The sequence below is a fragment of the Fistularia commersonii genome, chromosome 31 (genome assembly GCF_037954325.1).
Source record: "Fistularia commersonii isolate RoL2024-O1a breed Wild chromosome 31, RoL_Fcom_v1.0, whole genome shotgun sequence".
Classification (NCBI taxonomy): domain Eukaryota; kingdom Metazoa; phylum Chordata; class Actinopteri; order Syngnathiformes; family Fistulariidae; genus Fistularia; species Fistularia commersonii.
The window spans coordinates 11,798,113-11,824,105 of record NC_141314.1 but is presented as its reverse complement, the minus strand read 5'-3'; the positions used below and the strand labels follow the sequence as shown (position 1 = coordinate 11,824,105).

The 25,993-nt window shown below is 54.3% G+C and overlaps 3 protein-coding genes across 4 annotated transcripts in view; 2 read left to right on the top strand and 1 right to left on the bottom strand.

Moving 5' to 3' along the window:
* The first annotated feature begins 3,152 nt into the window (after positions 1-3,152).
* On the top strand, positions 3,153-7,165 carry agtr2 (angiotensin II receptor, type 2). Its single transcript, XM_086178696.1, has 3 exons — positions 3,153-4,104; positions 4,208-4,465; positions 4,921-7,165. Exon 3 carries the CDS (start codon positions 4,981-4,983, stop codon positions 6,178-6,180), a length of 1,200 nt encoding a protein of 399 aa, XP_086034822.1. The 5' UTR covers positions 3,153-4,104; positions 4,208-4,465; positions 4,921-4,980; the 3' UTR covers positions 6,181-7,165.
* A 4,099-nt stretch (positions 7,166-11,264) lies between these two features.
* On the top strand, positions 11,265-12,868 carry sh2d1aa (SH2 domain containing 1A duplicate a). The gene is made up of 3 exons (XM_086178718.1): positions 11,265-11,541; positions 11,822-11,885; positions 12,543-12,868. Exons 1-3 carry the CDS (start codon positions 11,405-11,407, stop codon positions 12,732-12,734), a joined length of 393 nt encoding a protein of 130 aa, XP_086034844.1. The 5' UTR covers positions 11,265-11,404; the 3' UTR covers positions 12,735-12,868.
* Positions 12,869-13,880: 1,012 nt separating this feature from the next.
* The window catches only part of tenm1 (teneurin transmembrane protein 1), a 203,657-nt gene continuing 191,544 nt past the window's right edge, over positions 13,881-25,993 (bottom strand). For both annotated transcript variants that reach the window (XM_086178716.1, XM_086178717.1), the window contains exons 31-38: positions 25,266-25,559; positions 24,127-24,371; positions 23,490-23,632; positions 20,821-21,032; positions 20,442-20,743; positions 18,261-18,967; positions 17,494-17,636; positions 13,881-15,369 (exon numbers count right to left, since the gene is read on the bottom strand). In XM_086178716.1, coding sequence (XP_086034842.1) covers positions 14,614-15,369; positions 17,494-17,636; positions 18,261-18,967; positions 20,442-20,743; positions 20,821-21,032; positions 23,490-23,632; positions 24,127-24,371; positions 25,266-25,559 — 2,802 coding nt within the window. In that variant the 3' untranslated portion in view covers positions 13,881-14,613. The remainder of the gene's footprint in view (positions 15,370-17,493; positions 17,637-18,260; positions 18,968-20,441; positions 20,744-20,820; positions 21,033-23,489; positions 23,633-24,126; positions 24,372-25,265; positions 25,560-25,993) is intronic.

The window sequence follows — 25,993 nt, the reverse complement described above, 5'->3', positions numbered from 1 at the left end:
AATTTCCAGCACATCTGGACTCCGGGGCGCCGCTGTGGTTTCATAGGCGATGCTTTCTGGGCGATGCTTTCTGGGCGATGCTTTTTGGGCGATGCTTTCTCGTGCTGCTTTCAGGTGGCGTTTCCTGTCCGAGGAAACAAAGTTCTGACGCCGGCCCGCACAGCTGTCCAAGGGACAACAGGAGGAACTCGCTTGCGGACGTACACGGCTTCCTCAGGAGCCTCGGCCCTGTTCTCGCCTCTTGTTTCTGGATGCATTGACGCATTTAGCCGAGCTAAGCTAAGCTGAGGACCTTCTGCCGGGGGACGTCCCGAGCTTTGAGCTCCATCTTTGTGTTCACCTCAACGCAGGACCAGCTTATCTGCCGCCGTCTTTACTGTTCGGGTTGTTTATTGCCCCCCGGAGGGCCCATAAACCCCCGCTGAGGTCGTCCACGGCCCGACAACGACCCCGACAACTCTCACTGCAGTGTGTGTGTGTGTGTGTGTGTGTGTGTGTGTGTGTGTGTGTGTGTGTGTGTGTGTGTGTGTGTGTGAGATGGACTGCTGGACATCTTCCTGCGCTGACAGGTTTAGCAGGCGTTGCTGGTGGACTGACTATCTGAAATCCCTCCTCAGTGTTTGACGAAGAGCAAACAAACCCTGGACCTCCAGCCTCGGAGGCACCAGAAGCTCCGCGCAGAGACTCGAGCCGGAACATCTCGTCTTCTCGCAGGACATCTTGAGTCCATAAGCCGGGGCTGTCCGCCCCCCCCGCCGTCCGGGGTCCCACATGATTGTGCTCTGAGAACTTCCAGTGGACCGGGGTCATGCGGTCCAGAGGTTGTTGCGTGGAGGAAGCAGGGTTCTCCACTCCTGACCCCTGACCTTTCACCCCCGAGCCACGGTTTCCACGGGGACCGTGAGGGTCACAGCCCGCGGCAGCCATCTTCCCAGGGTCCGGCGGCGGGGGAGCCCCCCAACCGGGGTAAACACTCTGCACGTTTATCAGCAGTCCTATAAACAACATTATATAAGCAGTTTCAAAGGGCATTGGTTAATCCACACACACACACACACACACACACACACACACACACGAACAGACAGTTTGCTGGTAGTTTGTTTACTCCTCGGCACGCATTCCAGCGCCGCCCGATAACATCCAGCGCTCGGGACAAACAAACAGAAAACAATAAATGATTTTGAGCGCCGGGGAAGAAAAAAAAGGGAGTTTTGACGCGCCGACAATAACGAAGGCGCTAATCAAGAGCGGGAATAATTGGCTGGGAGATTTGATGTGCAGCCGCGGCTCCTCTGCCCTCCTTATCTGCTGCTGGTAACTGAATCACTGGGTCTGGCTGATCAGATGAACACACACACACAGAATCAGTGTGTGGGAACTGTTTATCCCCCCCACAGTTCCAGCATCACGCCGACGACACAGGACCACTGCCCTCGCTCGCCTGAATCCAGCCGGCACACAGGAGGGAAAGTATCTGCTTCCAGAGCCGCTGATCATCAACCGCCCCCACCAGGGCGGGCAAAGGTCAGGGAAACACACACACACACACACACACACACACACACAGCTCCATGAGAGCAGAGTGAAAGTAGAAGCTTGTGCAATGTTTAAAGGTTTCCTCAAAGATCTAGCAGACGGGCGGGGGAGCTGGACGCCATGGCAACAGCTCATGATCCGGCCTGTTCTCCGTGTTCCCGGAGATCATCTGTTCAGCACCTGGTTCTGATGAGCCGGTCGGCCGAGCGGGAGGACTCGCAGCAAACTGGGGCGGCCGGTTCCTCTGGATCCGCCCTCACACGAGAACGGACGTGAAGGTCGCCGGAGAGGCGCGGAGGCTTCCGGAATCCAGACCGCAGGACGGGAACCGACGGCGCCGGACTCCAGGTTCGACGTCCGGGACGCCCGGCCAACCTCCGCCTGACCTAGAAATAAGTCCGGTCAGATTCTGGTTCTCGTTACATGTCTAAAGGTCCAAATCTGGACCCAGCTGTCGGAGGACCCGTGCCACGTGGAGCGGGTCTGGACCACTCTTCAAGATCACAACACAAAAACAGCCTTGGCCGTGGAGCCGGCGCTCGGACACGGCGCCGAGGGAACGCCGCCTTCGCCTCAGACGGATCCCAGCTCAATGTGAGCGGCCTTCTGCCTCGGCCGGGGGGGGGGGGGGGGGGGGGGGGGGAGGATGGAGAGAGAGAGATGGATGAGGGTCTGATGATCCCGGTGCTGCCAACAGCTACATGCTAATATCTGATGCCGTACAACAATAACTTTAATCAACAATGACGAAGGCCTGGTGAGACGCTGCGGGCGATCAAGCCCCGCCCCCTGGGAATCTGACCAATTAGAGGCCAGATATGAGGTGTGATCAGGATGAGGACGGGGGAGGAGGAGCGTCATGTGATGCCCCTCAGCAGAGGTAGCCTGTGGCAGCGTCACGCGCGGCTAGGCTAACGCTAACCAGACTTTGCCGGATGGGAAGGTCTGAATTCTTGAAAATCGGGTTCGAGGACGGACTCGGGCGCCGAACGGCAGCCGATCGTCTCAGATCCGGAAACCAATCCTGTCCGCGGGTCTGCAACCCGGAGGAGATGTTCCTTCAGTGTCCATCCCTCTCCTGCTCTCCATCTCTGTCCTCTCACCTTCTACCTGCTTGAAAAACAGCAAAAAAAGGCCGGTTCGCTCGACGTCGGCGTCGAGCTCAGTCGGAAGAACCGAACGCCCTAAATCTCAGGGCGGTGGGTTCCGGGGCCACGCCGAGCGCCCACCTTTGAAGAATATCCCGATCCTGGGGTCAATAAGGTACATCTCAGGCGTGTCCTGGTGTCTATGACTCCAACGTGACCGTTTGATCCCAGGTTCTGCAGAGAAGATCGTGGTCTTCCTATCCGTTATCATTCTCCTGCCTTTCTCCAGGGAGTTCCTGTCTCTCTGTGGCTCTGCAGCCAGGACCTCCTCTCCTCTGGAAGTTCTCCATGCGCTCTGCCGATCGGACGCGGCCGCCGGCCTTCAAGCTGAACTTGGAAGAACATGAACGCGTTTGTCGTGTTCACGTAATGGTGGCGTTTTAAGGGCTTTCATTTGTTTTTCCCGACATAATTGGCGTCCGGCAACCATTAAACACTCTGGAGGAACGTTTGATGTGCAAATTCGGGGGGAAGCGCAGATCCTGGAATAACCGAGCCGGATTTAGAGGCAGGATACGGGTAGCGGAGCCTGGACTCACACAGGAAGCCTTCTGCCGCCGGACGCCATAAACTTCTGATTTGAGTTATTGCGCGTCACGTCCGAGGGCCACCGAGGTCTGTTTGTGTGAGAAGGGAGAGCAACTGTGCATTCCCCGCATGCCGGAGGGGGAACGTCGTGTTATGAAATGCCTTTTTTTTTGGAGGCCGAGCCTCAGCGGCCTTAGAGAGACACGGCATTCCTGAGATCTGATGTCCTGCGCAAAGGTGACAAACCCAGACCTTCAGCGGGGCCTCCAGGACCCGGACCTCCTGCGCCGCCTGACCGACATCCATGGAGACCAGCGCTCATGTCACCACACGCGTGTAAACAGGGCCCACGCCGCGAACATCACGCCTGATGAGAGCGGGAGCAAACACCACAAACACCACACACACACACACACACACACACACACGGGCCAAGCTATCCATCCCCCTGCTTTGAGCGCTTCCTTCATTAACTTTCACCAGGGCTTTAATGAAAAACCACTGGAGGGGATCTCCACTCTCTTTCTCCACTCTCTTTCTCCACTCTCTTTCTCCACTCCCTCTCTCTCTCTATCTCCTCTCCTTCCTTTGTTTGGTTGCCTCCCTGCAGAATCAGCTGGTCCTCCTCCTCGTTCATCTTCCTTACTGTGCCCCCCCATCCCGTCCCGTCCCCCCCCCCCCGAGTTGCGCTCCCCACTTCCTTTGAGACAGAGTAAATATTTCCCATGGCTTGTGTGACCGCGGGCAGAGAGAAGGAGGCCCTGCTGGTCTCCAGAGTCTCCTGAGCCCGTCCAGCGTCCGCCGAGGAGGGCAAGGTGTCCGGAGCCGAAGCCGCAGGTCCAACATCTTGTCTTGATTCTCCAAGTTTGGGCCTTTCTGGAGGGAAGCGGTGAGGAGGGGAGGGATCTGGGCTGTCATTCCACCCCCCCTTCTATTTTCTTATTGTGTGTGTGTGTGTGTGTGTGTGTGTGTGTGTTCTGGCATGTGTCCAGGTAAAGTCCAGCCCTCCCGCTCATGGTGAAAGTGTGTGAGACGTGCACGCACCTTCCCTGTTGTGCAACAGGCCGGGGAGTCACGGGGCTTGGAGACCCTCTGATCCCTCGGAGCTCCCCCTCCTCCCCGTGCACAGACTCAGAGATGGTCCTCGGGGCCGGACGTGCACTCTGCCGGCCGAGGGGCAACGAGCGCCTGCCGGGGATGGACTTCAGCCGGACGCGGCCGTGAGGGCGAGCAGGAGGAACTCGGCTAAGGTAGGACTTCGCGATCCTCGACGGCGGGAGGAAAGCGAAACCGGACGAGGCTCATCTCGTGCCTTCGGGGGTTTCCTGTCTGTGACCGTGAGAGAGTGTAAAGTCATGTTTCTGGGAAATGTGAGGCGGGCAGAGACGTCGGGGACCCGTCGGCGTGTTCTTCATGAGCGGCCCCTTGTGAGATGTGCTGTTTGTGCGTTGAGGTGGTGTTGTAGCCCGGGAGCCCTGGAGCCCTGGAACCCTGGAGTCCCGTAGCTCCAGGGTTCCAGACCCCAGGATCTCAGGAGCTCCAGACCCCAGGAGCTCCAGACCCCTGGAGCCCCGGAGCCCCGGAGCCCCGGAGCCCCGGAGCCCCGGAGCCCTGGAGCTCGGGAGCCAGAGGCTGAGCTTGTTGCGCAAGAATGTCTGCCGTTCCATAAAAGGCGTCCGGTTCTAAAGCGTGTTCTCCTCGCCAGGTGACCCCGAGAGGCTGAAAAGAGGGAAGTGGAATTGAATTGTCGGCCCGCCGCTCCACGATGGCCGTCCGGCTCAACGCGACGGCGCCGGCCTTTCCCGCAGCGGGGCCGGTCCTGAACGCATCGCTCTGCGCCGACTGGCCCTCGGTGCCGATGGCCGTCGTCATCCCCTCCGTCTACAGCGTCATCTGCGGGCTGGGCGTCCTGGCCAACGCGCTGGCGGTGTGTGTGCTGGCCCAGGCGGGCTCCTCCAGGAGGACGGTGGCCAACACCTTCATGCTGAACCTGTGCGTGTCGGACCTGCTGTTCCTACTGTCGCTGCCGCTGTGGGCCGTCTACTACTCCAGGGGCTACAGCTGGCCCTTCGGCCGCGCCGCCTGCAAGCTCTGCGGCGCCCTGCACAACCTCAACCTCTACGCCTCCATCTTCTTCATCACGTGCATGAGCGTGGACCGCTACCTGGCCATCGTGCACCCTCTGCGCTCTCAAAGCGCACGAGACCCCAAACGCGCCCGCCTGACCTGCGCGTCGGTGTGGGCGCTGGCGTGCGCGTGCACGGCGCCCACGCTGTTCCTGAGGGACACGCTCTACCTGAAGGACCTGGGCGTGGAGGCCTGCGCCATCTTGTACCCCGACCGCGCCTGGGATCTGGGCCTGACCCTCATGAAGATGCTCCTGGCCTTCTTCCTGCCCCTGCTGGTCATCTCCTGCTGCTACTGCGCCATCGGTCGACATCTGCTGGCGGTCGGGGGGCCGTCGTCCCGCTCGGCCGGCGCGCCCTCTTTCAGGTCCCTGGAGGCCGGCGGGGCCCCGGCCCCGGCCCCGGGCGGGGGGAGGCCCCCGGGGGGCCGGGGCTTGGAGAGGGTGCTGTGGACGGTCGCTGCCGTGGTCCTGGCCTTCTTCTTCTGCTGGTTCCCCTTCCACTGCGTGACGTTCCTCACCCTGCTGCAGGGCGAGGGCTGGCTGGACGGCTGCGCGGTGGACTGGACCGTCCAGAACCTCACGCCCCTCACCCTCTGCCTGGGCTTCTCCAGCTCCGCCGTCAACCCGGTGCTCTACTGCTTCATCGGGAAGCACTTCCGCGGCCGGCTGGGGGCCCTGAGCAAGGGGCTGTGGGCCTGCATGGAGGCCCGCGGGGAGGAGCACGCCAACACCAGGGGCTCCTTCAGCACCAGGCTCAGCTCCTTCTCGCAGAAACTCAGCGACCTGAGGGACCTGGCCATGGTGGAGACCTCCGGCCGGGCCTCGCCGTCCCCTTGAGCCGCCGCCCGGCCAGAGAGCCCGGGTGAAGTTTCGGAACGGGCCGGAATTCAAGGAGGAGCCAAAACAGTTTCCTGGAAAAAGGAAGGAGATGAAAGAGCAGCAAATACGAAGTTTGTCCTCCGGACTGAGGAGACCGTAGAAGATGCTGAGAAGTATTTCAGCAGGTTCACAGGAATGAGGCTACGCATGTCACTGTTACTATGAGCATTATTTTAGAAGTCTTATTTTTTCATAATAATAGGTATTATCTACGACGACCGAAATTGTTGTATCAATGATAATGATAACATGATAATAATCAAGCATAGTAATAAGTTGTATCCTCATAATTATAATTATCGTGCAGATTCTCACAAACGCACGTCCCGATGAAGGCCTCGACACGCTTCCGCGCGCTGAGGTCCTGACCGGGGGCCGAAGCCGGGTCTGCGGGGTCGGATCGTGGGACCACCTGAAGGTGACCTTCTTCATGGAAGGTCACACGGCACGGAGTCTGGAGTCCCGGTCAGACCGGCGGTGACGCCTTCAGGTCGCTGGTTCCCAGCAGCGTCATCAGATACCGGCGGTAAAAAGGCGACCGAAGCGCTTGAAACACCGCCATGTTTGCTTCAGATAAAGATAAGAACTTTTCCTGAAGAGGAACCGTCTGAGCTGAGGAGACACGTGTCCTTCTGCTCGCTGCAGTTTCATTCTTTACAAGAAGCAGATGTTAGAGGGTGCGCCTTCTCTGTCTGGTGGCCTTGGAATTGTCCAACTGACTCTTAAATGGAGGTATTTACTGCATTCACGCCCGCAGTACTCACTGTACTTTCACCGTGTCGGATGAAGTAAAGAGGTGGAGATGTTCTCCACCAGAGGGGCTGCAGGTCTTATGATCGTCACCTTCCTCTGAGCTGTAATTCTCTGTAAAGACCTGAGAAGGAAATGGAAACATAGTGTTTCTTTGCCCATGTGAGAAATAAACTGCAGAATTTGGACAAAAGTGGGATTTCCTGCTGCACAATGCCTGCCCCCCCCCCCCCACACACACACACACACTAGTGTGTGTGTGTGTGTGTGGGTGTGTGTGTGTGTGTGTGTGTGTGTGTGTGTGTGTGTGTGTGTGTCCAGGTGAAGTGTCAGCACAGGGCGTGCACAGCCTTCCAGTACGTCGGTGCTGCAGGACGTGCCTCCAGGATGAGGCTTGATCTTGGTCGTCTCCAGAGGCAGGAGCTGCTCTGGAGTTCCCAGTGAACGCCGGCGTTTCAACCATATCTTCTTTGTGGAGCCGGTCGGGCCGTGGAGGGGCTCTGGGGGGGTGCTGGGGGGGCGGGTCTGCACCACTCACACAAGATGGATCCTGGGAACCGTCGGCGCGCCACCACTAGATGATGCTGAAGAGCCGCAGATGGTTGAGGCTGGGTGCCGGCGGCCTCCTCCTGCCGGAGGCTGATGTCCGAAGGGACAGGAACCCATGGAGATCGGGACCCACCACAGTCAGGAGAAACATCTCAGCTCCTCGTGCCTACTTGCTTTAATCGCGTGACGTCTCCAAAAACGAGAAGTCGATTAGTCAGTGATTGGCTTTGTGCTCCAGAAGCTGTCGGCCCACTGAGAAGATGCACATGGAAAGACTGAAGACAGGATTCATCAACACACATTTTCAACCCAACATCCCCTGAAACAGATGAAACCTCACAGGGTGACATATGCACATCTTACATATATGGATGGATGATGGATGGATGGATGGATGGATGGATGATGGATGGATGGATGGATGGATGGATGGAGGGACGGATTGATAGATAGATAATTAGTGAATATTTGTCAACATATAAATACATATACATATACTTATATATACATATATATATCCATGTGTATCTATATATATATATATACATATACTTGTGCGGTTGCCAGAAGATGATGATGATGAAGATGATGAAGTGAGAATTTTGAAGAAGTGTGTCAATACCCACGCACACACATACATTTATTTATATATATATATATATATATGTGTTATATATATATATGTATGAATGTATGTATGTGTGTATACACACACATGTACATATACATTCACTAATTACTATCCTGTATGCAAGGTTACATCCATCTCAGAGGTTGTGAATTTCAAAATTACAGATCAACGAATATGATTCATAGACTATGTGTATATATATATATATATATATATATATATGTATATATACACACATATTCACTAGTTTCTATTCTAAATCTATGCCTGATATTCATATATATATTATATTATATTATATATACATGGAGGTATACATATATATATATATATTTTTTTTTTTTGGACTAATAAATGTTCAACTATTCTGCTCCAGACCTGTGAGTTTACATCCATCTCATAGGATAACATGAGAATGCAAGTGTGTGAAAATAGATGAATATAAACAAACATACATATATTTGTATTTTTGTATATATATATATATGTATGTATGTACATATATATTTTTTATTTATTTTTATTTTTCACAAATTACTATTATGCTATACTGTATCTAGACTTGTGAGTTCACATCCATGTCAGAGGATGATGAAGTGAGAATGCATTAAAAGTGTGTAAAGAGAAATGAATACACACACACACACACACACACACACACACACACACACACACACACACACACACACATACATACACACAGGCACACATACACACACACACAGACGCATACACACACAGGCACACACACACACAGGCGCACACACACACACACACACACACACACACACATACACACAGGCTTAAACACAACACACACACACACACACATTTATATGTGTATACGCAATACATATACATACATGTATAGTTAATATATATATATACACACACACACACGCATATTTTTGCAGGTGTGTATATATATATATATGTGTGTGTATACAAACAAACATAATATATTCAGTGATTACCATTCTATATCTAGACCTGATATACATATATATATATATATATATATATATATATATATATATATATAGACACTAATAACAAATATAATTATATGTAATTATTTGTTTTACCAACTACTTTTCTAACCCTAACCCAGATGATGTTGAAGTGAGTAGTGTGTAAATTAAAGATTAATGAATAATATTCATAGACTTTATCTATCTATCTATCTATCTATCTATCTATCTATCTATCTATCTATCTATCTATCTATCTATCTATCTATCTATCTATCTATCTATCTATCTATCTATCTATCTACATATATGTATGTATACATGTGTGTTTTTATATATACATGTATATATAGATATGTGTTAATATATACACACACGTATATACGTGTATATACATGTTATACATATATAAACAAATAATTGATTAGGTTATCTCTAATCTTTATTTAATCTTTAATCTCTAACATCCTCTGAATTACATGTCACCTCACAGATCTGAATATTGAATAGTAATGTATATGTACATATAAAAATAGTAATGTATAATGTATACATAAAAACTGAGAGAAGGGTCAGCGCACATGAGGCAACATGTACAGATATATAATACATAAATATAAGAGAATATAGAATATGTTCTAAGAATGATGTATGTTTGTTTCTGTTGAATGAACAAGTGTGAGTTCTCACTTCAGCCAGCCTTTAAATGGACGTGCACCTGGAATACAAAGCACCTCATCAACACAACACGGAGCGGTGGGGCTGCACACACACACACACACACACACACACACACACACACACACACACACACACACACACACCACACACACACGTATATGTGTGTGTATGTATATACATACTGGATACATAATAAAATTCACTGTATACATATGTAATTTATGTATTTATATTTATAGTCTATTAATAGTATTTTTTGTTCATCTTTAATTGACAAACGTTTACTTTCCCTGCAAATGGATGTAGCACACACACACATCTGTGTGTGTGATTATTCATATGCTCTTCCCTTCAGGAGTTGTCACAGTAAATCAGCCTCCTCTAACTAACTCTATTCTCTTTCCTTCTGCGTCTATATACATATCTTTATGCCTTATACATGTATATGCATATATATACACATATACATATGAATGTACATACACATATACATATACATATACATATGAATGTACACCCCCACACAGAATGTAGATATGCAAAAATACACACACACAAATATAGATATACTGCACACATGTTTCTCTATGTTTTTATACACACGTATAGTCTACTAATTCATTTGTTTATCTTTAACGTGCAACCTGACACATCTGGATCCGAAATAGACATTTTCTATCTATCTATCTATCTATGAAGGAGGGAGACGAAAAGAAAATCAAGGTAAATATTACACACACACATCTGACACAAACACACGGACACGCGCACGCACAAATCCAGAGCCGATAAATAAAGCTTTTCTTAAATCTGAGTTCATCCGATGCTCCTATGCTACATTTCTAGATTGTATTTTCTCACAAACTCAGGAGCGTCAGTTTATCTTCCACTTCTTTCTGAGTTTTCTTGGGCTGATTTTCCTTCCGTCCTGCCCGTTTCATCATTTTATTTTCCTATTTTTTCAAGCAACCCGGTTAAAGTTAAAGAATAACCTTATTTGAAAATAGATTTAAAATATAGAAATGGATAAAAATGGAAGTAAATACATTTAAATAAATATATATAAACACAATAAAAATATAACAAAAGAAAATATATACATCAGTAATTACAGTGTATTTCAGAAAGAAAAAGTATAGAATATATATATATATATAAAAATGTATTCAATTTTGTTTGAATTTCTTATAATGTTGAAGCTCCATGTCATTGCCTTTTGAAAAATCTGATGCTGGCAAAACATCAGCAGCGCCCTGGAGAAGCTGGAGACACGGACCGTCGGCCCTGGACCAGGAACCTGAACCCACGGCGCAAAAATCAAACCTTTCTTTTTGCTTTTTGTTGTGAAAGAAGTCGGTTAAGATAACGGAAGGTGTTTCCTGTCACAAAAAAGCAGAAAGACTTCCTGCACGCCTCCAGGCCTCACGGCACACGGGTGCAGAGAGAGAGAGAGAGAGAGAGGCAAGAAGGTTAGAGGTGAAAGAGGAACGGCAAGGAGAGCCTCGCTCCGAAGCATCTCCCGAGCGTAGCTGAGAATCATCCGGAATCGGTGGTCCGGGCCGGCGTCCCGTCCGTCGCCCCGGCTGGCGGCCGCAGGAGGATGGAGAACCTGCCGGTCTACCACGGGCCCATCGGCAAGGAGGAGACGGAGCGGCGGCTGGCGCAGGACGGCCGGCAGGGCTGCTATCTGCTCCGCGACAGCGATTCTGTGCCCGGCGTGGCCTGCCTGTGCGTGCTGTGAGTACCTGCAGAGCTCCCCATCACACCCGTGGACCTCATTCATCCTCTCACATTTAAGAAACACATGCGGGACGGCCGGCGAGGCCAAACCGCACATTTCCTCCGAGATACGGGATGTTATTGGCTACGGGGTGCGGGGGGGTGCGGGGGGGTGCGGGGGCCCAGAGGGGCCCAGAGGGGCCCGGAGGGGCCGTGACAGCAACAAGCACTATTTTGTTGAAGTGAAATGACTGAGGATCGGAGTTGTGTGTGTGTGTGTGTGTGTGTGTGTTGGCAGATGCGAAGGGTACGTGTACACCTACAGGCTGCACAGGAACAGCGGCGGCTCGTGGTACGCAGAGGTAAGACTGCAAACATGTGCGGAGAGGCCACGGCTTCGCCGCCACGCAATACTGCCTGCATTTCTGATGTCCGGGCGTCCGGTTGTCCGGGTGACGGCGGGCTGGAGGCCGTGGCGACTGCGCTTCACCCTCCGTCGTCTCCACCCCCGGCGCCAGTCAAACGCACGGGATGAGGGCTGAATTGTAGGCGCCGCTCGGCCGAGCCGGATAACACTTTCCATTATTCATGTGAGATATCAGTCACCATAATGAAACGTCCTATGGAGCAGAGGTGGCGCCGCCGGAGACGCCGCTGTCAGACGGCGGGAGCACGAACACGCCTCCACCCACGCGGAGGTGGAAATCTGACAAAACAAAACGAAAGCGCGTCGTTCGTATTTGTAAGAGTCGCGGAAGGGGGCGGGCCCGGAGATCCCGCGGCTCAGAGAGCCCGGGGTGCCGGCCATGCATCCCATAATAAACGCCGTCGGTTATTCCGGGGGAGGATCGGCCTCGGCGGCCCGGCTCCTCCTGGCGTCGCTCCCGAACCTCTGGTGTTTCCTCCATCGGGGTGTGTGTTGTCCGTCAGCGGCCTGGGTCTGCATGCAGGGGGGTGATGAAGATTATGCCTCCTCTTCTTCTTCTTCTTCTTCTTCTTCTTCTTCTCCTGTCTTCTAGACCACTCCCGGTGAGAGCAGACGATATTTCCGCAAAATCGAGAACCTGATATCGGCCTACCAGCAGCCCCACATGGGTCTGGCCATCCCCCTGCTCCACCCGGTGGCCGCCCGGCTCCGGGCCCCGAGGCCGGCGGAGGCCCCGAGGATCCCGCAGCCGCCCGCTCTCCAGACCAGGGGCAAGAAGCCGTGACCGGCCGGTCCCGGCTACGAGTGGTCGGGCCCTCGGACACGCCCGGCACCTTCGCGTCATACATTTCTCTCTCAGTCGACAAACACAAAAATTCAAATCGTCTTTTACGAGCCGCTTTGTTGGCGCCGGTGATTCCCAGCGCTCCCCGAACGCCTCGTCTCCTGGGGACCGAGTCCGACGCTCCCGGCACTGAGCAGGGTGAAGCCCCGGCTCTGCCGCAACACGGACACGCTGGTGGGGACGTGAAAAGATGTAACCATCACACACACACACACACACACACACACACACACACACAGTCTGACACACATGATGCAAGAAGTCAACGTGACACAGGGGAGTGGAGATGGTGCTGCCTGAGCGAGGGAGCATCCGTTCAGCTCGGTCGATTCCTCAGTGCGGCCGTCTCCTAGCAACCGGACTCTCCATCTTCTGTGCGCCGAGAACGAGGCCGGACAGGATGTAGCGGAGCATATGGCGCGGAAGGGGCTGCGCGTCGCAGCCGTGCGGCGGAGCGGCGGCCGGGGATGCAGATCACCTGCTCGCCGTCAGAACATATGCAGCGCCGGCTTCTGTCACGGGCGGCCCAGGAGACCAACACAAACAATTAATGGTGGGCAGATGGCGGAGGGAGGCTGGGGGGGGGATGTGTGAATGCTACATTAAAAAAATAACTTCTTTACTTTCTTAACTTTTTTTGGGTTGGAGGAGAAGCAGGAGGAGGAGGAGGAGGAGGAGGGGGAGGAGGAGGGGGAGGAGGGGGCGGAACGGCTCTCATGTCGTCTGATTGGCAGCTCCTAACGAACGGCGACGGGCTGCGGAGAACGGCGCCGCCAACCGCGGGTCCCGCCCCTCCTGCACCCGACACCCACTCGCCGAGCCTCAGCTGTCACATTTCTTTTTCCCTTCCTGGGCGCAGCCTTCTTCCTCCCCCTCTTCCTCGCCCTCCTCCTCCTCTCATGTGGCAGACGCAGGTTTTCTCATGCATAACTCAGAGCGAGACGAAATGACGGCACAGATTTACAGAGTTACAAACTCCCGGGAAGGAGAACAAAGAGCGAACAACAAACGCGGGGAAGGAGGAAGAAGACGCCGGGGGGGGAATAATAAGCAATAACGCCTATAAACTCCCAGCGAGGAATGTGATAATTGACACATAATAACTTTAATCAGCTTTGAAACCCAATAAATTCAGATCTTCCAGCGAGAATACTTTACCAGAGCCACGTAGGAGCCTCTGCAAAAATGTAACTGTAATCTATTGATTAACGATACCGACACGTACTTATGAACAACAGAACTTCCAGTTGAGCACTTTTTTTTTCAGTGTGAAAGCACTGGCTATGTACATTCTTGATTGAGTACACACACTCGCACAGACTACTGTTGGAGCACGCCGGGGGCGGGGCTTCCTTCTCTAAAGGGGGGCGTCAGAGTCGACAAGGCCTCTCTTACACAATATGTAAACGATAGTATATCCGAGGTAAACCGTGACGCGGCTGGCGACCGGAGGCTTCCGGATGCCCCCCCGCGAGCCTCGGCCGGAGGACGACGAGCGGCGCGGAGGCGGCGGGCGCCGTCCGGCCGGCCCGTCCGGTCGGCGGGATACAAAAAGCGAAGCCACAGCCAAACCACACTGCTTGTGCCACTGTTAGAAATCGAAGAAACCGGACGATAATAATAAAATACCATCATTCTGTCACAATTAAAGGCATTTGGAAATATTCTCTTTCCCCCTCCGTCGCTGCGCTCGTCCTCGTCCTCGTCCTCGTCCTCGTCCTCTTGTTTTCCGGCGCGGTGTACAAACGGTAGAACAAATCCGAGTGGAGTAGAAACAGGCAGTCTTTGGTGGCGTGGGGGGGCCGCGGGCGTGTCTCTGTTACCTGCCCCCCGCCTCGCTCAGAGTCATGAAGTGGATGTTGGCGGGGCAGTCGGACAGCTCGGGCTGCTGCTCGGCGGGCAGCGAGTAGAAGCCGTCGTAGCCCTGGACGCGTCCTCCGGACAGCAGCTGCTGCTTCTCCGCCTCGCTCCAGGCCCGGCTCCCGCCGTCCCCCGAATCCACCCTCTTGCGCTCCCTCTCCCAGGCGCCGTCCACCGCCCGCTTCCTGGCCTCCTCCCGCACCCTCCCCCGCTCCTCCTCCTCGCTGCCGCCGTAGCGCACGCACAGGCACAGCGCCCCCTGCTGGAGGGTGATGTCCGCGAAGCGCCGAGTCCTGCCGTTGACCGTGGCGCTCATCTGGGACACGCTCACGTTGACGCCGCTCTCCAGGACGCGCCCGCCGACCCCCAGCCCCAGGGCCAGGTCGTCCTCGATGGGCCGGGACTGCAGGAAGTGGTGGGTGTCGCAGCCGTTCACCGTGAAGCTCAGCCCCCTCAGGTGGACGGCGCCGTTCAAAATGGCCGCCACGCGCCGGCTGTCCTCGCTGGCCACGCCGATGACCTCGGCGCTGACCCGGCCGCGGGACACCGCGAAGCGGATGCTCGGGCCCAGGAGGGAGGGCCGGGTCCCGAAGGGGGGCGGGCCGGCCGGCCGCGGGCCCGTGGCGCCCACGGGCCGGGACACCAGCGGCAGCCGCTCCAGGGAGATGAAGCTCCTCAGCTGCCGCCGCAGCTCGCACTGGATCCCCAGCACCACCTGGGCAGAAGCAGAAGAGTCCGGGTTAGCGGACGCCGGTCGGCGGCGGCTCCGACGCCCCGCCCCCCGACGCGCTGCCTGGAGCGGACGCTGCTCGCTGCTCGCCGCTCGCCGCTCGCCGCTCGCCGCTCGCTCACTCCCCTCTCTGACGCCCTCGGCCCCGGGTCTCGTCCCGACCGCCTCCTCCAACGACCCTTAGCGACCCTCGGATCCGGTGGGGGAGGGAAGAAGCAGTGAGGTGCTTGCAGGAACTGGCAGTCGGTGCTTCCCGTTCCAGTTAATGATATCGGTGAAGGCGGCGAGGTCCTAATAAAACCCTGAGGTGCGCTTATCGATCGCGCGGTAGAGGAGCAGTAAATCTAGTGATTAAGACTTCGGTCGGCCCGTACGGAAACCCCGCAATAATCTCGAGATGATGCGAGCTTCTCAGAACAGCTTCCAGCAGCATTCGGCAGCCTTCTTCCCAGACTTATCTGCCATGCCCTGGATGTAGACCTTCTAAGAAGGTTTGGGGTGGAGAATCCGGTCAGGATGCAGGCGTGCTGAACCGTACGCTGTATAAACCGAATCCGATGTTTCACCGGGACGACCGGGCACTGGCTGAGAGGCGAGAGGCGCTTTTAGACAGGGAAGTTCTAGGAACCCGGTTCCAGGAAACAGCCTCCTCCGGGGGAACCTTCTGAACCTGCAGTCCTGTGGGCGGTGAGGGACCCCGCTAGGGACCGCTGTGACCCGAACCTTCGGCTCCACACTAAGAAACAAACCGGAGCAGAAGAAGAAGATGACACGGACGCCATGGAGGTGGAAGCTGCCGCAGCGTTCGCGGGATATTAACCGCGGACCGTCGAGAGGCGGACGAGTTAGTATCTTCTCCCCCGCACCGCTTCGCCGGGTGAAGAACCCCGTTAGCCGTTAGCGAACACACTTATTCTGGTCAAATGCAGATGTTCCTCTGACACGTAGCGGCCCAGAAGAGCTCGGACCTCTTTAAGGCTTCTCGTCTCGCTGCTTCTGACCAGTGGCCAGGATAGGGTTCAAAAAAGGTGCACTGCAAGAAGTATCAGCTAATGGGCGGGGCTTATGAGTTCCACCAATCACCATGCGGCTATGAGGTCCAATGGAACCACAACAAGACGCCGCCTCGGCGTAGGAGCCGAGATGGTTCCAGCAGATGAAGGCCCATCGTCCCGGGCTCCTCTGCTTCGTGAACGCGAGAGGAAACCGTCTCATTCTGGAAAAGGTGTTAGGAGCTTCAGAAGGTTCCTGCAGTGAGAAAGGAGGTTTTACTTTGGACTAGAGTCTCCTCCATGGACTCACACTGGGACAGCGGTGGACGGGTATCTCCAGAGTAACGACCCCCAGAGAGCATCCGCTTTCCAATCGCTGTTCGTTTGGTCCTTCGGTCACCGGCGGGCGCCAGATCTGCTTCTACGATACGTCCATAAAGCAGGACCGGGAGGAAATGATCCTCTACAAGATCGCTAAAGACAGAGTCCCTCAACAGACGGGGAGATGTTTGTCCATGGGGTCCATTAGAAGGTCTTCGTCTCCTTTATTCCGAAAGGAGAAGAATTCTTCGAAGGATTAGACGAAGGTAGAGAAGCTCGTGCCGAAGACAAGGAGTGTTGGTTTGTCGCAGCGGAGGGGCCACAACCGGCGCTTGAGATGTCGGCCTTTTTGCAAAGGTCTCATCCGAGCTCCGGAGATCCGGAGAGCCTGCCGAGGAACCGAAGTCCTCTTGGATTAGAGGGGCGGCGAGTATCGGCGTTCAAATCTCTAACCCGTCGCACACCTGCTTCCTAGCGCCCTCTCGGTCCCCAGCGGTCGAGGCAGAAGGATCCGCCCGGGAAGAGGCAGCGTTTCCCCAGCAAGCTCTGGCTCCTGGGACCGAGTCGGGTTTCTGAAGATCATCCTCCAGTCCAGACCTGCTCTACGTCTGAAGTGTCATCAGACCACCGGGTCGGGATTTGGAGCTTTATGAATAAAATCTATATCAATAAAACCTGACTTGACTGAAACAATGGCTGTCTGACGTGACCATCGTCCCCGAGGAAGGTGGACCGCTGCGTCCTTCTCCACGTTCGACGGCGTCTCCGAGTGCGAGGCCACGGCTGAGGAGCTCACCTTGCTGGAGTCCCAGTCCTGGGTCTTGGTCTGGGTCTTCATCAGCTCATAGGTCTGCTCCGTGCTGCCCGTCTCCGGCTTGGGGAACCCCGGGACAACGTTATGCATCTGGAAGCCGAAGAGCTGCAACCAGCGGCCGATGTCTGCACACACACACACACACACACACACACAAGCACACGCAAGCACACGCACACACACACACACACACACACACATGCGGAACAAGAGAAAATTGTGCAGGGGAGGGAAAAAAGAGATATATGAGAATATAATGTGTATACTGCCTGCAATATACACCAAAAGTCATAAGGCCAATGAAACAAGTTGTGGAGGAAATAAGACAATATATGAGCATAATAAGCGGCAGAGACGCTCCGCAAACACTTTCCCTGCCGATAAACAATCCTGCAGCACCGAGACGTGACAGGCCAAATGAATGTCCCATTAAAAAGAAGGACACACGCCTCCGCCGACATCCTGCGTTCATCCCCCCGCTCCGCTATTCTATCCCTTCCCCGGGCTGAGCTCGCGTCGGCGTCTTCCTGACGGACGGGAGGGGACGGAACGCATCGGCCCGGCCGGCGGAAAACGTGGCGGTCAGAGGCGGCGCCGTCCTTCCTGTTTGTCACGACGTTTTGTTTTTCACGTCTCTCTCTACAGGTGCGGGCTCTCTGAGGTGGAGCCGGCTCGGCTCGGCTTCACGCCCGATGTTTCCTCCGGAGGTGCGAGGGCGAGCCGGAAGCGAAGCGACGGGCGAGGCTCACCCGTGGTGAACTGGGTGACTTCCTCCACTCTCCCCACGGGGCAGTTGTTCTTGAAGGCGTACAGGTTGAAGGGCTTGGGCTCCTTGCTGAGCTCCGCCCACAGCTCGTGATTGGGCGACGTCCATCGGCCGGCCAGCGTGTCGTAGTCCCGCCTGCCCAGGTGCACCAGGCGGGTCAGGGGGTCGTAGAGGCCTCCGTGGAAGCCGATGACGAGCTGGAAGTCGGGGTTGGTGTCCTGGTAGACCTCGCCGTAGGGGGTGTAGAGGATCTCCTTGACCAGGCGGCCCTTGCTGGAGAAAACCGCCCGCGGCGTCCCGACGCTGTCGCAGGCCACGTAGTACTCCTCGCTGCTGCTCAGCTCCATGGCGATGAGGTGGCCCTGCAGGTCGTAGTACAGCGAGGTGATCAGGTTGCTGCTGTGGTTGTACAGGTGGCTGACCCGGGTGGGATGGGACAGGTCGGCGTAGAAGAACTGCAGCTGGTCGCCCTGGCTGCTCTTGGTGGCCACGCGCCGGCCCAGCCCGTCGTATCGGTACCACACGCTGCGCTCCGTCACCCTGTTGAAGACCCGCGTCAGCAGCCCGTTGGAGTTGTAGTCGAACAGGTCGTTGGCCCGCTGCCGGAGGAAGCCGTCCTCGTCCACGCCGTACTGCAGCTCGCCCAGGTGGGTGATGCGGTCCCGCTGGTCGTAGCGCAGCGGCGTCAACCTGGGGGTCAAACACACCTCGCCTGAGAAGACCGCCTCCGCGCCCACACGGCAACCGGACGGAAAACTCATCTTACAGGATCCGTCCGACCGGGATGAACATCCACAGCGGGATGGAGACAACACGTCAATTCAATCGGGATGAAGACCGAAGGTCACTTCAACAGGATCTAGACCGGGGGGGGCAAACTTTTTGGCCCAGGGGCCGCATGACTTTTAAACTCGACAGACGGGTCGGGTCAGAACGAGATACGATATATTTATAAAAAAAAAACCCAAAACACATTCGTTAACAGCACGTGTCAGACTCGTCCGACGTGTGTCTGAACGTCGTCTGACATCTGCTTTGAAAGACCAACCAGCTTGGTTCTGAAGGCTCTGACCAACCGGTTTGTCCCCTGCAGCGTCACGTGCAGCTCCTTCATGGGAGTCAGTGTGTCCACAGTAAAGGCTGCATCACAAAGACAATCTGTGCTGTTCAGCTCAGTCAGGAAAATTCAAATGTTCTCAAGTAGCTCCAAAAATGAAATAATCTCCTGTTTGATTGACTGGATCAATGAATGTTGGAGCTCAATCGTTCACATCAAGGGTCAATTCTCTACCGATCTTTGGCGGGCCGGATTAAAAGGACCAACTGTCCGGATGAGGCCCCGCGGGCCGTAGTTTGCCCACCCTGATCTAGACCACAGGGCCATCTGACCAGGACGAGGCCCGAAGGTCTATCCAACCAGGCTGAAGACCTGAGGGCCTGCGTCGGCTCTGAACCTCTGAAGGACCTGAGCTCAGACGCTGCGTGGGAAAGAATTATCATGTGATTATTATTAGAATGCACAAGTTGTAGGCGGCTTTGACTTCAGAGCGACAGAAGACGAAGCGAGTCCGCGGGGAGGAGCTTCTGAATAACAACGGCTAAGTCAGGTGACCATCTGTGCAAACGCTGGTCCGCTTTCCTGGAAAATATAGCCACATGTCGTCACTCCGCAGCTCCGGTGAAGCTGCAGCGGGCGGGAACGCAAAGGGGGTGGGAAGGTCCGGACCCGACGGGAGTCCGTGTTCCCACCGCCAAGGAAAGGACGATAAAAACCTCAGCCTCTAGGTTCTAATGCAATCTCCAAACGACCACGCATGGAAACCCTGGAGATGTGTCAAGCCTGGGCACGCGCACAGGTCCAGCCCGTCCAGACACCGGAGCCGAGGCTCTCAAAGGTGCCGGACATCGGTTTGGTTCTCACTTTCCGGACCCGCCGGGACAGCGAGAGGTTTCCCAGCACGTTCAGACCTTTCGGTAGAACCCTGACGTTCTGGTGAGTGAAGAGACCTCGCAGGCTTTATGAGGTCAGACAGAGTGTCGTCCACCACGAGGATCCTGCAAACCATTCTATGAAGCAGCGTGAAGGATCGCCAGACCTTCAGCATCATGTGCGGCCGTAGTCCATCCCGCCGCCGCCGGAGCTCACGGGGCCGGGAGGGCTTACCGAGCGCTGGTGCCGTGGCTGAGCAGGTTGATGTTCCCGTTCAGGTCGTAGCTGTATCTCCACTGAGGACGCTCGTTGACGGCGGCGCTCTGCAGCTGGCTGTCGGCGTCGTACTCGTAGGTGTAGCGAGTGACGTTGCTGTCCACGCCCACGCGGATGTCACAGGTGGTCGTGCGTCCCGCCGAGTCGTACTGGATGGTCATCCAGTAGGCGATGGACTTCAGGATCTCATACTGGACCTCCACGACTTGGCCGTAGGAGTTGAACACCTTGGTGTGCTTCATCAGATGGGTGGTGATGACCTGGAGAGGTGCGACCGGGGGAACCGTGAACATCCACCGACTCTTCGTACCTCTTGGCACTTCGAAGCGCTATCTACCTCGTTCAGGTCGTAGAAGATGACGCTGAACTTCCCGAACTGCTCCACCCGTCCCGACACGTCCACGTAGCGGTACAGATCGATGGGCAGGGGCGTCTCGTTGATGACCGCCTGCATGCTGGTCACCCGGAAGTTGTTGTAGCTGTAGTCGAACCTGGCGTTGACCAGACCCTCCTCGCTGAAGCGGAAGATCTGCCGGCTGGTCAGAGGACCTGGAGGCGAGGACCGGCAGAGGAATGACATCTCAGGCTGCCTCTGGTGTGCATGTAACACACACACACACACACACACACACACACACACACACACACACTCCCCCGACAATTAGGCATCATGCTAGCGCTGCATAAGCGTGCCTGATTAATTAAAATACAGTCCAATTCAACAACATTAGCAAAGCACAATCCATCCCACCTTAACTATCTCCACATCTCCACGGCATCTCCAGCCGTGACCTTTAATATGGAGGGATCATGAAATCTAAAGACAATATCCATGATGGGCCGATGTGCTCCTTAATGTCAGAACATCAAGTTTAACAACGCCATCCGTCTCCTGCGCCGCCAGCTACGAGCGCCGCCCTCCGTCGGGGGAAGGAAGGAAGGAAGGAAGGAAGGAAGGAAGGAAGGAAGGAAGGAAGGAGGGAAGGACGGAAGGAAGGAAGGAAGGAAGGAAGGAAGGAAGGAAGGAAGGAAGGAAGGACAGAAGGAAGGAAGGAAGGACGGAAGGAAGGAAGGAAGGACGGAAGGAAGGAAGGAAGGAAGGACAGAAGGAAGGAAGGAAGGAAGGACGAAAGGAAGGAAGGAAGGAAGGAAGGACGAAAGGAAGGAAGGAAGGAAGGAAGGAAGGAAGGAAGGAAGGAAGGACGGAAGGAAGGAAGGAAGGACGGAAGGATGGAAGGAAGGGAAGAAGGACGGAAGGAAGGAAGGAAGGACGGAAGGATGGAAGGAAGGGAAGAAGGGAGGAAGGAAGGAGGGGGAAGGAAGGAAGGAAGGAAGGAAGGAAGGAAGGAAGGAAGGAAGGACGAAAGGAAGGAAGGAAGGAAAAAAGGACAAAAGGAAGGAAGGAAGGAAGGAAGGAAGGAAGGAAGGAAGGAAGGACGGAAGGAAGGAAGGGAGAAAGGACAAAAGGAAGGAAGGAAGGAAGGAAGGAAGGAAGGAAGGAAGGAAGGAAGGACGGAAGGAAGGAAGGGAGGAAGGAAGGACGGAAGGAAGGAAGGAAGGAAGGAAGGAAGGACAGAAGGAAGGAAGGAAGGACGGAAGGAAGGAAGGAAGGACGGAAGGAAGGAAGGAAGGAAGGACAGAAGGAAGGAAGGAAGGAAGGACGAAAGGAAGGAAGGAAGGAAGGAAGGACGAAAGGAAGGAAGGAAGGAAGGAAGGAAGGAAGGAAGGAAGGAAGGACGGAAGGAAGGACGGAAGGATGGAAGGAAGGGAAGAAGGACGGAAGGAAGGAAGGAAGGACGGAAGGATGGAAGGAAGGGAAGAAGGGAGGAAGGAAGGAGGGGGAAGGAAGGAAGGAAGGAAGGAAGGAAGGAAGGAAGGAAGGAAGGAAGGACGAAAGGAAGGAAGGAAGGAAAAAAGGACAAAAGGAAGGAAGGAAGGAAGGAAGGAAGGACGGAAGGAAGGAAGGGAGAAAGGAAGGACGGAAGGAAGGACAGAAGGAAGAAAGGAAGGAAGGAAGGAAGGACGGAAGGAAGGAAGGAAGGGAGGAAGGAAGGACGGAAGGGAGGAAGGAAGGGAGGAAGGAACCCCAGGATCCAGGTGAAGGCCTGGATCTGCAGCCTCGCATCTCCTACTGTTGATCCCACACTTGGAGGAACGGTGAAGAGCGAGCTGCACCTTCTCCTGCATCTCCTGCTTTGCCCATCTACCCTCCATCTGTCTCTCCTTCTTTTTTAGGTCTTTTTCAGGCCTCCTCGTCTCTCAAGTGACAATTAGCACTATCTCTGCTCTGCCAGGCTCCGTTTGTTCTGCTGAGATGAGATCAGTTAAAAGAAGGTGATAGTCTATTCATGACGAGGGCAAGGAGATACACACACACACACACACACACACACACACGGATAGCATCAACCATAGGTAGACAGCGATCCTTCAGATGAAGCTACTGAAGGTTCAGTGTTAGCGCTCAGCCGTCTCCAGCGTGTCTCTGCTCCCTCCTGACCGCCGCCGCTGCCGGAGACCTGTGGCTTTCGGGGTGTTTCAGGTTGTTTCGGGGTGTTTCTGGGTGTTTCGGGGGGGTTTAGGTGCTCAGGAGGAAGGAGGAGAACTTTAATGTGAGACAGTCGGACACTTGCGACTCGAAATTCCACCCAGTATGTGGACCCGACGTTGTCACCTTTGCAGAATGCAACACCATCGTCAAGCATGGGCGACCACATACGAGTGGGTGTGTTTGGAAATGTGACTGGGTGGTCTCGCTTTGAGAGCTGTGGTTTACCCCAGACTCCTCTCTGAACAAGGCGTCCTGTTTCACACCACCAACGGCGCTGCGCCGTGAGTGTGTGAAGCAGCACGGCTGCAGGTTCGATCGCACCTCAAACCAGACCGAAGGCGACTTTTCTGCTCAAATAGGTCCTTTTAGAGTCCACATTTAAGGATGACTCATTGCACATTGTAAATATTTCAAGTGGCTCCTTTCAGTGTGTGTGTGTGTGTGTGTGTGTGTACCTGTCTGCCTGTATCGTATGGAGCTTATGAAGCCGTTGTGAGTGAGATGGATGGTCTTGACGGTGCCAGAGGCTTCGTCGTAAGTGAAGGTCACCAGGGTGGAGTCGTAAATCACCTCGGAGAGCCGCGCCGCCGGGGTGTACCTTGGAAAAGAGGGTGAAGTCACTAAATTGCAATTTATAAATCGGCCACTGCGTTAGCGGCTTGCCGGGAAAAAACACGTCAGGCTTTCGACAAACGGCTCGGGTTTCCGTTTCAGAATCGTGCAGATAAATGCGACTTTACGACTCAAGAGTGAAAGAAAAAAGAAAAAGCCGTCGTTCATGAATATGAAAGGATCCCGAGGGCCATTAAGGAACCAGTTGCACCATCTTTCAACATTTTATCAAAATCAGACCGGCTGCTGCAAAAGTTATGGCCTTTCAAATCCTGAAAACGGGGCCGTTTATGTCGGCGCCCCTGCAGAGACAAAGAATATTAAGCGTGTTAAATGCCAGGAAACCGGACGCGCCGGCGGGTCGGACCTCCGGCCGTCGTCACAATAAGAGCGGGGAAAAAATAAGAAGGGATGACCTTTAAACGGCCGATCGGGCGGCTTCCCGAGGACGGAGGGCTCGGGTGTTTTTGGGACACCAACCTGTAGACGACGCTGCGGCCCGTCCCCAAATACTGCGTCTTCAGGAGGCGCCCGTCCAGGGTGAAGTCCTGCAGGAAGGACGCCTGGCTGTCCGGGGGCGTGTACATGTTCCTGTAGTAGCCGATGGACAGCAGCGACTGCAGGCTGTGCCTCACCATGCTCGGCATCGTCACGGCGACCAGCCGGTCGGTCTGCTCGTACTCGAACACGTAGCGCCGCTGGCTGTGCAGCAGCAGCATGACGGACTGCGGGGACACGGACGAAGCTCGCCGTCAGCCCGACCTCCTCCAGGACCCGCAGAGATGTTCCTGCGCCTCCGCGCTCCTTAACTGGGAGCTATAATATTAGCCTTTTAATATTACCTGAGCTCACATTTCAAACAGGCCTCTGACAAGGTTCAGGCACTCTCATTTTGTCTCCCCGTCTTTTCATTACATATTTCAATTAATTCCAAGGACGGAAATTATACTTCTTGAAAGAATTCGGCGTCGCCACAAGCCGAGAGCGGGACGGTCGCATTCTTCCAGAATGGTCCGGGAGACGGCTGTCGTCAGCTGGCGGGGAAGCTACCGTCCCGCCACCGCCATCTAAAACGTAACTTCTGCAACGTTCTCACATCGCCTGAGGCCTTGAAGGACGTTTGATTGACATCAAGAAGAACCACACAGGAACCAGACAGAGTTGGATTTAGTGTAAGGGTTTGTGGCACAGCTGGGGTTGGCGTTGGGGTTGGGGTTAGGATTAGGATTACAGTTGGGGTTAGAGTTGGGGTATGGGTCGGGGTTGGGGTTGAGGTTAGGATTAGAGTTAGGGTTAGAGTAGGGGTTTGGGTTAGAGTTGGGGTCGGGGTTGGAGTCAGACCTCTGGTTAAAGTGGGCTTTCAATTAGTACCAATAGTGAGTTTGTGCTCTGTTAACGAGATGAGCGAAACTAGTTTCAAGATTTAAAAAAACAAATAAATCATGGTCAATAAGGCAGCGGTTAGGTGAGCGGTTTTATCTACCGACTAAACTCAATCTGCAATCTCGAAAACGGCTTGTCGGGATCCAGTGAAGTTGCGGTAAACATCCGGAGCAGGTCGACAGCGCCAGATGTTTACTCCTCGGTGACCGCTCACCGCGGCGGCGAGGTTAGCTTACTTTGTCGGCGTAGGTGTAGCTCCAGATCTTGCCGTTGACCCAGGCCCTGGAGACCACTCTGTTGTTCTCGTACTCCAGCCGCTCGGACCAGTCCCCGCGCCGGATGGCGGCCAGCAGGCCCCCTCCGGAGTAGCTGATGTTGACTTCGGTGTACTTGCTGCTGGGGGACCAGACCACCGGCCGACCCAGCGGGTCGTACTGGATGTGGAGGGTGAACTTCCGGTGGTCGTCGTAGATCTTCCCCACCCTGGTGCTCTGATCGAAGTCTATAGACAGCAGGTTCCTGTTGTGGGCCTGGAGGGGAGCGACAAAATAAAAGCACGGACACCTTCAATCACATGTCCCACACCAGGAGGAGCTTCTCTCAATGAACGGTGACATTTGCAGAGAGGCCGGTCTGCGCACTAGTGATATTAGTAATGCTAGTAATAGCAGAAGTGCTAGTAATACAGTGATTCACAAGCAAGCGAGGCGTGGAAAGAATCTTCACCCGAGATGTTTGTGCCACAACTGTCTTGTTGTGTGATTGGTGGAAAATACAATGGCTTTCACACACACACACACACACACACACACACACACACACACACACACACACACACACACACATACACATACACATACACATACACACACACACACAAACACACTTGTTGAGGTTCAAAACCAGTGGAATGTCCACAAATAGATTGTGTCTTAGCACTTGTCGTGTGTGTGTGTGTGTGTGT

What these genes read in the sequence shown, in the direction of transcription:
- sh2d1aa (XM_086178718.1), top strand. Translation starts at nt 11,405, where the DNA reads ATGGAGAACCTGCCGGTCTACCACGGGCCCATCGGCAAGGAGGAGACG. An exon ending in GTGGCCTGCCTGTGCGTGCT is followed by an intron (nt 11,542 to 11,821) that starts GTGAGTACCTGC and finishes GTGTGTTGGCAG; the next exon opens with ATGCGAAGGGTACGTGTACA. An exon ending in GCGGCTCGTGGTACGCAGAG is followed by an intron (nt 11,886 to 12,542) that starts GTAAGACTGCAA and finishes CCTGTCTTCTAG; the next exon opens with ACCACTCCCGGTGAGAGCAG.
- agtr2 (XM_086178696.1), top strand. Translation starts at nt 4,981, where the DNA reads ATGGCCGTCCGGCTCAACGCGACGGCGCCGGCCTTTCCCGCAGCGGGG.